Source organism: Marmota flaviventris, chromosome Y (genome assembly GCF_047511675.1).
Source record: "Marmota flaviventris isolate mMarFla1 chromosome Y, mMarFla1.hap1, whole genome shotgun sequence".
Taxonomy (NCBI): Eukaryota; Metazoa; Chordata; class Mammalia; order Rodentia; family Sciuridae; genus Marmota; species Marmota flaviventris.
Window position 1 is genome coordinate 16542404 of NC_092519.1, and position 12010 is coordinate 16554413.

At 46.1% G+C, this 12010-nt stretch overlaps 1 protein-coding gene across 1 annotated transcript in view; it reads left to right on the top strand.

Moving 5' to 3' along the window:
* Positions 1–11725, top strand: part of LOC114080992 (protein kinase cAMP-dependent X-linked catalytic subunit) — a 35390-nt gene extending 23665 nt beyond the window's left edge. Inside the window, exons 4-9 of the mRNA XM_071606940.1 lie at positions 3015–3134; positions 4370–4465; positions 5222–5279; positions 6180–6257; positions 6900–7050; positions 8926–11725. Of these exons, the coding sequence (XP_071463041.1) occupies positions 3015–3134; positions 4370–4465; positions 5222–5279; positions 6180–6257; positions 6900–7025 (478 nt within the window). The 3' untranslated portion in view covers positions 7026–7050; positions 8926–11725. The remainder of the gene's footprint in view (positions 1–3014; positions 3135–4369; positions 4466–5221; positions 5280–6179; positions 6258–6899; positions 7051–8925) is intronic.
* Positions 11726–12010: the final 285 nt, after the last annotated feature.

Sequence of the window (12010 nt, forward strand, 5' to 3'; positions counted from 1 at the left end):
CCCTATTTTGTATTTTATTTAGAGACAGGGTCTCCCTGAGTTGCTCAGGGCCTCGCTTTGGCGGAGGCTGGCTTTGAACTCGCGATCCTCCTGCCTCAGCCTCCCGAGCCCCTGGGAAGACCGGCGTGGACCACCGCGCCTGGCTGGTATTGCACTTTGAATCCCACGTTTTCTATTACGCACGAGGTTACAGGAAACGCGAGTGTTCTCCAGAGAAGGGGAAGGAGGAGGAGACGAGGGTCCCCTATGGAAAACCCTGATCCGTAAAGTCCTCTTGTGCACACGTATGCACACAGCATGTGTCAATATGTGCACATCCATGTGCACGTGTGTGCACGTGCATGTGTTAGCACACGGGACTGATCGTGTCAATCTATTGTATATTAACACGATACAACAATATAACAAGTACATACTGATATAAATACATAGAATTGTACACGGTGTACAATATTTGTTATATATGTAAATACTTAGTACAATAACAAATATTGTACATCTCCCATTGTGTATTGTATTATATACCATATATGATTTTAGTGTTCACCAGAGAAGCAAAACCAGGACACTTATAATCCTGTCTGAAAAACCCTAATTGATATAGACTTAAAGTGCTCTGTATGCATATATATTTATTAATGAAATACGTAAGCATATACCTATATACCTGTATTATATACTATATTATGTTAATATGCATTTATGGGCATGTATACATATAGTATCATATTAATGTACTCACATCCAAACGCAAACCCTTAATACATGCACATGGATACATGTACATATATATATATATATATATATATATATATATATATATATATATATATATATTTCATTATTAATATATTAGCATTAATTATGTCTATAATATATTAATGATGCATTTATATTATATAATGGTGTAATGTAATACATACTTAATGATATGTATTTAATACATATTTAATGATATGCATTTAATACATATTCACATGCATGTGAATATATCATATTGGATTAATGTATGCACACACTCCTACATGCATATATTTGCATATATACATACATGTATAGATTATATCCATATACACACATTGCATATACCCAGGTGTATGTATGTCGTGTTAATATATATGCACATACATGTGTTTATGAACATAAGCTATAATTATATTGGTATTAATCCTGTCGATGTAATGCATTAGCATTTTAATACACATATGTCGTTTTAATATGCATATGTGTGTACATATACATGCATATATAATATAAATCAATATATTAGTATTGATCTTGCCAATTAATACATTAGCATTTTAATACACATGTATCATGTGGTTTTAATGTGCATACGTGTGTGTGTATATACACACATGTGCATAGGATATATATGAACATATTGGTATTAATTCTGTCAATGTCATCCACTGATTTTTGTAACCCACTGAACACATTGATGGTCGTGGGTGACATTCACAGCGTATGCACAATGTGTGACACGCGAACAGCTGTAGGCACCCACACAGTGACGAGCTCACACGGCTGCGCATTTGTGTGTCTAGCACCGCTCTGTCCTGGATGGTGGCCTCTTCTGTGGCCCACACCTGTCATCCCAGTGGCTTGGGAGGCTGAGGCACGAGGATCATGAGTTCAAAGCCAGCCTCAGCCAAAGCGAGGCCTAAGCAACTCAGGGAGACCCTGTCTCTAAATAAAATGCAAAATAGGGCTGGGGAGGGGGCTCAGGGGGCGAGTGTCCCTGAGGTCAATCCCTGGTACCAAAAAGAAAAAAAAAAAAAAATGTCTTCCTGCAGTTTAACCTTGAGAGACCAGACTCATCTGTCCAAGCTGCTGTGAAATACTTTTAAAAGTTTTCCTGCAACTGTCCAGAGTGTTGGTTTTTCAAATTCATTTTAAATTAAGTTGAAGGAGACGGTGACCCTCGTTTTGCCCAGAATAATTAATAAAGAGGTCACTTTTTTCCCTCCAAAAATTTTGGAAAGTCGGTGCTGCCCTCTGCTGGCGGCCCGTGGTACACGGGGAGACCCAGGTCCTTGAATGAATATCCGGGTTCTGAGGCCTCCTCCCGCAGGCCACGCCCTTTTTCTTTTCTTAAAGTTATTTTCCTTAAAAGTCTGATGCAAAGGAACCAGGAAGAAAGTGCTCCCTGTGTTCATTTTTCTATCCGTTGCACAGATTCTGTGGCTTCCTTGTACATCCATCATAATATCCACGGAAGCTCATTTTTTTGAAGGTCACTTGAGATTTTAATTTTGCATTTTAACAATGAATATTATAAAAAATGAATATTATGGTCCCTTTACCATTTATTTATCTGGTGTTGGGCATTGAACCAGAGCCGCTTTACCACTGAGCCACAATCCCCAGCTCTTTTTATTTTATTTTATTTTATTTTTTTATTTAGAGACAGGGCCTCATCCATTGCTTGGGACCTCACTGAGTTGCTGAGGCTGGCCTCCAACTTGCCATCCTCCTGCCTCAGCCTCCCAATCTGCTCTCTGTATGCTCTACAAGAGCTTCTGTGTGTAACTAAAATCTGCAGATTCCCAAATATTCCTTGCAAGAAAGGCGACGATCTGGGCAGCAGCGAAAGCGTTGATGATTAAAAACAAAACATAACAAAAGGGGAAAAAAATAGCAAACCAGGTAGAGTGACCTCCCTGCATCCCGAAGGCCACCCAAGTCGCTGGAACTGAATGTGGTTGATGGTCCTGAAAAATCCAATCCCCTCTTTCACCACTTGTCCACTGGGTGGCGCTAGAAGCTAAGCTAAATTTTTTCTTTTCTTTTTTTTTTTTCCTGCTCCCAAGGATTGAACCCAAGGTGTCCCCGAGTTGCTTAGGGCCTAAGTTGCTGAGGCTGGCCTCCAACTGGCCATCCTCCTGCCTCAGCTTCCGGAGCCTTGGTTTCTCGCCTTTTGCAGATACGTGAGGAGCTGGGTGGGGACATTTGGATGCCCTGTGTCCCTGCAGCAGCTGACCTCCCGGTGCTCCTCTCTGTTGCCCTCCCAGGACGTGGACCCTCTGCGGAACCCCCGAATACCTCGCCCCTGAAGTCATCCAGAGCAAAGGCCACGGGCGGGCCGTGGACTGGTGGGCGCTGGGCATCCTCATCTTCGAAATGGTGGCAGGGTGAGTGGGTCCCCCTCGCAGACAGTGCGCCTGGCACAGCAGCGCCTCTTGCTGTCCGTCTGTCCAAGAGACATTGCTGTCTATCTGTCCAAGGGACGTTGCTGTCCCCAAACTCGAAAATGCATGCATGCTCGGATGACGGACAGGCTGCTGTGCAGGGGAGGGAAAGGCAAACCCGTGAACAGGGGACCGTCCACCCTGGAGATGTCCTGAGAAGCCCGCGCTTTCTTAACTGTGGTGTCCACCTGGGGCCCAAGGCTGACCTGCAACGAACATGCAGAACCGAGCAGCCCACATGTCACACAGAGCTACGGCCATCAAAGGCGGCCAGCATCCTGCAGGGAGCAGCTGGCCATGCTGCCTCCCGAGGTCACTTTCTGGGCATTGGACACAGTCAGGAAAGGTCTCCCGCGTCCCCCAGGTGTGCCGCCCGCTGTCCCTCCTGACCAATGCACACAGGGCCGCATGGCCTGACAGGCTCCAGCTCCCAGGGTTTCCAACCCACTGAGGTCCCCAGGTCCCGAGTCCTGTTTCTGTTTGGGGGACCCCCCCCACCCCCATGAGGACGGACTTTCTTTTTTGAACTGTGGTACCACGGATGGAACCGAGGGGTTCCTAGCGCCGAGCCCCTGTTATTTCATTTCTCTGAAATGGATTTGAGCAGGTGAAGTGTGCGTATCAGTCTGTGCGGCTGCTGTAACAGGTTGGCTCAGCCGAGGGTCCCGGGAGCAAGAGAAATGGATCCACCTCACCCTGCAGGGCAGAGGCTGGACCCGGGTCCCAGGCTGAGCTCCCTCCACGGGATGTCAGCTTTCCGTTACTATAACAAAAAGCTGCGAGAATTATGAAGAAAAAAGGTTTCTTTTTTTTTTTTTTTGCTCATGGATTCAGTGGGTCCCACCCATGATGGTGCCTGGCCACAGACGCTGTCTAACTGAATGTGCATAAGTCGGTACCAATAAAACTTTATTAACAAAACCAGATTCGGGGGCCGGGACATATCACCTTGCAAACCAGATCTCTGCTGCCCACGAGCACCATCTAGAAAGCGCTGTTGGTTTACATGACCTTCCCTGGGAGGTGGTGCCCTCTGCCGGGGACCTTCCCAGACAGATGGGCACCCCGCATTCTGTCCGAGAAAAACCATCGGGACCGCATCATCTCTTCCACACCATGATTTCCGTGTGCAAAAGGTAAGATAAAATAACTAAAATAGACGCTTCTTTTTCCAACAGGTTCCCCCCGTTTTTTGACGACAACCCATTTGGCATCTATCAGAAAATTCTCGCAGGGAGGATAGATTTCCCAAGGTATTTGGATTTCAGCACGAAGTAAGTACCTGGCACCCTGCTTGGTGGTTTCTTCTTATTTTTATTTATTTTTAAACTTTTTGCTGGCAGGGATTGACCTCAGGGGAAGCCCTAAGCAACTCAGGGAGACCCTGTCTCTCAATAAAATGCAGAATAGGGCTGGGGACGGGGCTCAGGGATCGAGGGACCCTAGGTCCAAGCCCCAGCACCAAAAAATAACATAAGAATAAGAATAAGGATCTAGAGGCCAATGGCCACAGAGTTTTCAAGGATTTAAATACTTTTCCAGGTTGTCAATCAAGTCTTGAGAGCATCTGAGACCTACAGCACCCAAGTGCTCTATGAGGTCATCCTGTGGTCTCAGGTTCTGAAACCAGAGAGGGCTTCTGTCGTCACTGAGGGTACACAGCATTACTAATTCCCAGGGTCTCCAATCTTCCGCCACTGTCATTTCCCAGCAGTAGGGACAGGTGCGATTTGCAGCCTAGACCCGGAAGCCTTCTGGGCTTCGGAGATCAGAGATTTCTCTTCTGACCTACTCCCAGTGCCCTAGCTAATGTTAGGAGATTGCACAGTCTCCACCCTGTGCAACAGTCCCAGGGGAAGTTTTGTCACATCTGAAGTACGTGGATATCATTAGGCACATGAGGAATTTACGACGGTGACAAATTGTGCCAGAGAATGGGGTCCCCATGATCATGCGCTTGAGGTAGCTGCTCTCACTGTGGCCCTAAGATGGTGTGTGTTGACTGATTCTGTTTTCTGTTCCCCAAACAGAGACCTCATTAAGAAATTGCTGGTGGTGGACAGGACCAAGCGCCTGGGCAACATGAAGGTCTGTACCTCCCTCACGAATGGGCACCAACCAAGGCCCAGGACTCGCCATTGCGACTCTCTTGTCATTATTCATCTTTTTGACATCCTGGTCCGATTGATGGGAAGAGAATCCAAAACCCATTGAATGTACCCATTGATCCAGTTCCGTGTGCCCATTTTTTTTCCCCTAGAATCAGGGGAACCACTGACCCCAACCCCAGCCGTTTAATTTATTGATTATTATTTACATCGGCGCCGCATCACCCTGCTGTGTGATCTCTGGTCATTCTTGGCCTTAAGCAATCGCACACCTGATTTTTTTTTTTTTTTTTTAACTTTTGTTGGTAGAATTTCCCTGTTCTGGCCCTTTTGAATGTGTGGACGTGTAGAAAGAAAGCGTCACCTTTTGGGTCTTATTCTATTTTATTGCAGTGTTCTCCGGATTTTGCCTCATCCTTACTTTTCCCAGTATGTCTTCCTTATTCATGGCTGAGTAGTATTCCACGGTCTCGATAGACAGCACTGTGTCTGTCCATGGAGGTTTCTGCCGTGACCACCTCTTAGCGACTATGAGCAGGGCCGTGATAGACGTGGATATTTGTGTGAATTAATCGCGTTACATTAAAACTCACATGCTGGTTTTATTTTTAATTTTTTAAATTTTTTTGAGAAAGAGACCCCTTTGTTCACTACACCTTGAGGTCCCCAACGATTCTTTTATATTTTTTTTGCTTGGTACCAGGGATTGAACTCAGGGTCACCCGACCCCTGAGCCCCATCCTCAGCCCTATTTAGTATTTTATTTAGAGACAGGGTCTCCCTGAGCGGCTCAGGGCCTTGCTGTGTCTTTTACTCTCTGGATAATGAGGTGTGTGTGTTTGCACACTCGACACACTGACAGTGCCCCTTCCTCCTGCAGAACGGCGCCAATGACGTCAAGCAGCACCGGTGGTTCCGCGCTGTGGACTGGGATGCTGTCCCCCAGAGGAAGTTGAAGGTGACCCTCTTTTGAACATTTCTTACAGAACGCAATGATCCCAACCTCTGTAAAACCACTCTATTGGTTTCTGGTTGACTATTCCAGATCCCTCACATGAGAGAGAACACGGGGCGCTTGTCTTTCCATGCCTGGCTCATGTCCCTTAATAGAATGTCCTCTGGTTCCATGCATTTTCCTGCAAGCGACATCATTCCATTCTTCTTTCTGGCTGCATAATATTCCATTGGGCATATGTATCGCATTTTCTTTATCCATTCATCCATGGCTGGACACCTAGGTTGGTTAACAGCTGTATCCACGTCTTCAAGGGGTATCTTAGAGCCAGTGACCTTCCCAGGATGGGGTGAAGCTCCCAGTGTTTCAGTACCACTTTTTTTTTTGTGGGTACCAGGAATTGAACTCAGGGGCCCTCGACCACTGAGCCCCCTCCCCAGCCCTGTTTTGTATTTTATTTAGAGACAGGGTCTCCCTGAGTTGCTTAGGGCCTCGCTTTAGTTCCCAGCTGCCCCTGTCCATGAACATTGGAAACCTGTCCATCTTCTTCACGTCCGTTCCCACTTCTATGTAAAATAGCAGAAGGGGAAAAGGGAAACGATATCCTCAGTGTCCCCGTACCTAACTGTGGCTGACCTCCCGCAGCCCCCCATCGTACCCAAGTTATGCAGCGATGGCGACACCTCCAACTTTGAGACGTACTCTGAGAACAACTGTGAGACGACTTCGCCGGTGTCAGAAAAAGACTTGGAAATCTTCAAGAATTTCTGAGGATTCGAACTCACGTTTTCGGAAGGTAGGTCTTTAATGGGGTGGCTTACCTCCTTCATCCGTCGGGACTCAAGCAAAGAAGCCAAACCAAGTCTCCCTCATGTGACACACCACCCTCTGAGATTTCAGGGGCCACCCGTCTGAAAAGGTAAAAAGGAAAATTCTAGAAAATGACAATTTATAAATTATCATTTTTTTTTTTTCTAATTGCACACTGTTTGGCTCATGTGACAAAAATCTCAGGGCCGACTTCCTGGAATGTGAAAAATGTCTTTGCCCCATGTATCCACCCTTTATATGCTACCTACCCGTTAGTCACTTAGCAGCCATGTTGGTTATCAGATGGACAGAAATGAACGTTTGCATCTTTCCCCAACTTCTTCTTACAGGGTAGGCATCTTATCAGCCCAAGAAGTCGGGAGCGTACGGTCCAGTAGGGTATTTTAAGAAAAAGAGACCACAGGCATGAAACTTTCATTAGGGTCTATTATCATAAATGTTATATTTGGAATATGTTCGTTTGGTGGTTGTATTTTATTAGTTATGGTCAGTCTCTTACTGTGCCTGATTTATAAATCAAACTTTCTCATAGGTATGTATATATGGGAAAAAACATAGTGCACGTTGGGTTTGGTGCTCTTTGTGACTTTAGGGAACCCAGGGGGTCTTGGAATGTGTCTCCGGTGGCTAATTGGGGGTCATCAAAATGATAACCAAGGCACAGTGTTTGGCTCAGGACTGTGTGACCCCCAGGATCATAGGATTCAGTCAGTATTTTTTGCTGCTGTGACCAAAACCCTTAAAAAGAACAATTAGAGGAGGAGGAGTTTATTTGGGCTCATGGTGTCCAAGGTTCAGTCCCTGGTGGCCGACTCCATGGCTCTGGCCCAAGGGGAGCAGAACAAGATGGCGGCAGGGCCTGGAGGAGGAGAGCAGCTCAGGACAGGGCACCAGGGAGCAGAGAGAGCTCTGCTCACCAGGGACAGGACAGAGACCCCAAAGGCACAGCCCAGGGACCCCCTCCTCCAGCCACACCCCACCTGCTGCAGTCACCACCCAGTGAGTCCATTCAAGTGGATTAATCCACTATTAGGTTACACCTCTTATAACCCAATTATTTCACCTCTGAATATTGTCTCCCACATAAGATATTGGGGGACATTTTGTGTCCAAACCCATTACAGCTTCTTTGAGTCCCTGTCCTCTGTGTCTGTGAGTGAATGTTAAAATACCAGGGACTACCCCATATGGAATTGCTGAGTTTTTTCAAATTTCAAAATTTCTGAGATCTCAAAATTTCAAATCATTTCAAAATGATCTCAAGTCTGTTTCATTGAGCTTCTACAGGTCTTTTTTGTTTTTCTTTTTAAATATCAGTCATTGCTTATGCATACGGGACTATGTTCCATGACTGGCCTATGGTGCTCAACATCAGAAAGTACCGAATCCTATGTAAAGTAGAACAATTACAGCATTATACTGTAGTAATATTCCCTGTGTCAGTATCAAATTTGGGACCCGTATTAACTAAAACGAGGGTCAGTAGCGCTGTCGTACCACCGCGACGTCCAGTCTGGTCATGAGGAAAGTTACGAGGTGACTAAAGGGAGGGTAGCATATACAGTGTGGAAACACTGGGCAGAGGTGCTGTTCCAAGGTAGAACAGAAGAGGGCGCTGCCCAGATTGGCACATGATGTTTTTAACGTGGTTTTTTTTTTCGTGGAATTTTCCACTGCTACGTTTGCACCCCTGGGATGACAGTACCCCAGATGGAGGACTCGGGGTCCTGCCTTGTTACTTATGAAAGGGAGACGTTTCTATGACTCTCAAGACGATAACCAGGAGTCGTGTCCAGCTGTGCGCAAACCCTAACTCAATCCCTTGTCCCTCTCCTTCCAGGAACACGTCAGCCTGCCCAGGACCAAGAACTTCACCTCCGTCGGCCCAAAGAAATGCTCTCTCTTGGTGCGAGGAGGACTTTGCGCACTTATGGACGCCCAACTGTATATAGAGGCCGGGGGACAGTTGAGATTTCACGGACGGGGCAATTATGGAAGCGACTGGAACCTTCTCCTGCGCCGTAGGAAACGGGTTGTGGGGGTTTTTAATCGTAACCTGTTAGCAGCTGTGCTTCTACTGTGCGTTGGTTGGTTTTCTTGGACTGGAACCTGCAACCAGACCCGCCGGCTCGTAACCACAGGTTGTGCGTGTGTGTGTGTGCGTGCGTGCGTGAGTGTGTGCGTGCGTGTAAGGGCTTCTCCTTGGCCAAACCTATTCTTTTCAGTTTTTAAAAATCCTTTGAAAAAGAAATGGGTCGCCTCGGAGACAAAGCTCAAATCTATGATGGGTGCATTTAAAAAAAATAATTCCCCTAACACCGTCTATGCATTTTATAGATATTTATGGAGTTTTTCCTTCCATATCGATGGGACTTTCTCTCTGGACGCTTTACACTTTGGAAATGCAAAACGGAGAGGGTGCGGATTGGAGCAGCCGGAGACGTGCTAAAAATTTGGAATACAATCTCGACTCTTTTTTTTTTCCTTTTTAATGCCTTTGGGGGATTGAACCCGCTGTGCCTGAGCTCCACGCTCGGCCCCCATCTCTGAACGGTTCATCAGAGAAGGTTCTGGACTTAGAAGATAATGTCTCTTCCTGGCCTTTGCCTCCCAAACTCGATCTATTGATTCATTTAATAATTAATCTGTTAGAAATAAATCAGCCAGCTGTCTGTATACCTGGAGTGTCCCCTGTGAGCAGAGTAACAAATGGTACCTGGACACATGAGTCCTGGGGACTCCCTTATTTTTTGTGCCAGGGATTGAACTCGGGGGTGCTTAACCACAGAGCCCTGTCCCCAGCCCTTTTTTATATTTTATTTAGAGACAGGGCCTCCCTGAGTTTTTTAGGGCCTCCTTTTGGCTGAGGCTGGCTTTGAACTCACGATCCTTCTGCCTCAGCCTCCTGAGCCCCTGGGATAACAGGTGGGTGCCTCCGCACCTGGCTAGGTTTTTATTTTATTTTTTTTTTTTTTATCCACCCATTTAATACTGGAAAAAAAAATAATCCAATGTGCAGAATCACGGGTGACGGGATTCTTCCATGAGATTGCAGTCAGCCCCCCGATGATGCAGAGCAAGTTAGACGCTAAGAGGAAATCCAGCAGCAGGGGACACTGTTATCGCCAACGTTGACAGAAACCTCAGGGGCACGTGCCTTCTCTAAGGACTGGGCCACGGTCACTGGATGTGGCCTCAGGTAGAGACCGATGTCGGTGACCCCAATCACGCACTTGGAACCACTGTTTCATCTCATCCCCAAAGAGTCGACTCTGTGGGGACCTTTGCAAAATTTCCCGATAGGCGTCCAACCTCATCTGGGTGCCAAGAGTCAAAATAAAATACGTGCAACTTTGTATCTGCAAAAGGCCCAGGGGAGATGTTGCTTTTTATTTATTTTTTTTTCTTTTATGATTTATGAATCGGCAGCATTTTGTTCAACAGGAAGACCTTCAAAGATAGAGATTTGCAAGAAAAAAAAAAAATAGAGATATATACGGCCCGGGGGGGATCCCCGTTTCCCCAGGGAGAAGTCTCACCTCTTGCCTTCTTGCGTGTGCATGGAGAAATTCAGGAAGGAAATAAAAGGATCACAGGGAATTTAACACCCAAATGCCACAGAATCTTGCATCCGTGTCCTGCAAGCAGATGCACAATCACTGGATCATAAATCAATTTTTTTTTTTTTTTTTTTTTTTTGTTTGTTTCATTCTGTGCACCTTAAAAGATCAGGTGATTCCAACTCACTGTTTCAGAACGCCCCCCCGGGGGACAGTGACATTTTCGCACACCTTTGCCACACGCCGTCACCTACGTTGCCTGCAGCCTTTGGGACCATTTCAACTGTGAAACCGGCTCAGGACTGTTCATAGTGGACCCCAAGCCTTCACGGCCGAGGCGCCGGGGGGGGGGGGGGCACCCCAGGACTTGCAGATGGGCCCCCCCCCCCCGACGTCTGTCAAAGTCACTGGGTTGACAAAGTGCTTTTCCGAGCATGTCGACATTTTTTTTCCTGTCGAATTTGCTTTTGCAAAAACCACTGGGTCTTATGTCCCCCGGGACCCTCTTCCCTGAGAACAGGAGGACGCCCTGTGTTTTGTTTTGTTTTTTTTTAATAAGTTTTCATGTTGTAAACTCTGTTCACCGTGCAGTTCGTCCCTTTTTGTGGAGGGGTCTGTTATTTAAGTTAAAAAAAAAAAAAATCACTCTACGACGTGGGTGGGATGGGAAGCCCTCCCTCAGGCCTATCTTGTCATTGGATATTAATTTTTTTTTTTTTTTTTTTTTTTGCAATCCTGCATAACTTACAGCTTGAGTCTTTTTGTGTGTGTGTGTGTGTGTGCGCTGTGTCTTGTGCTCTGGGCACACGTAGGTCCTCGGTGCACCCTTTGCAGATCTGGCGTGTGCACCCTGCAGGGCGCTGGGTCCCAGATCCTCACGAGGAATTCCAGAAGCCTGTTTCTCATCCCGCCGATGCATTGCACAAAGGAAATCACTGTGATTTGTGTGTGTGTGTATATATATATATATATATATAGGCCCTAGGAAAATTTTACGGCTAATTTATGGAATAATACTATGGATTCCAGGTTTTGTTTAATAATAATAATAAAAACTTTGTATCTTTTAAGAAATCTGAATCGGCTCCTCTGCTTCTGTCTGAGAACCCACGTTCTGTCGGTGCTGGGGTCGAATGAGGGGTCAGAAGCCGGTAACTGTTTTCATCTTGGCAAGACACAGTGGCTCTTTCGGGTAGGATGCACAAAGGAACCATAGGTGGTTTGTAAAGGATGGTCCCAGCTAAGTTTTATTGACAGCTGAAGTTCAAAAACAGCCCAAAGGAGACAGCAACCCATTTGTCTGTGTCTGGCTAAACAGATAAATACAGGGTGGTGTATCCATGCAGTGGAATATTATGCAGCCTT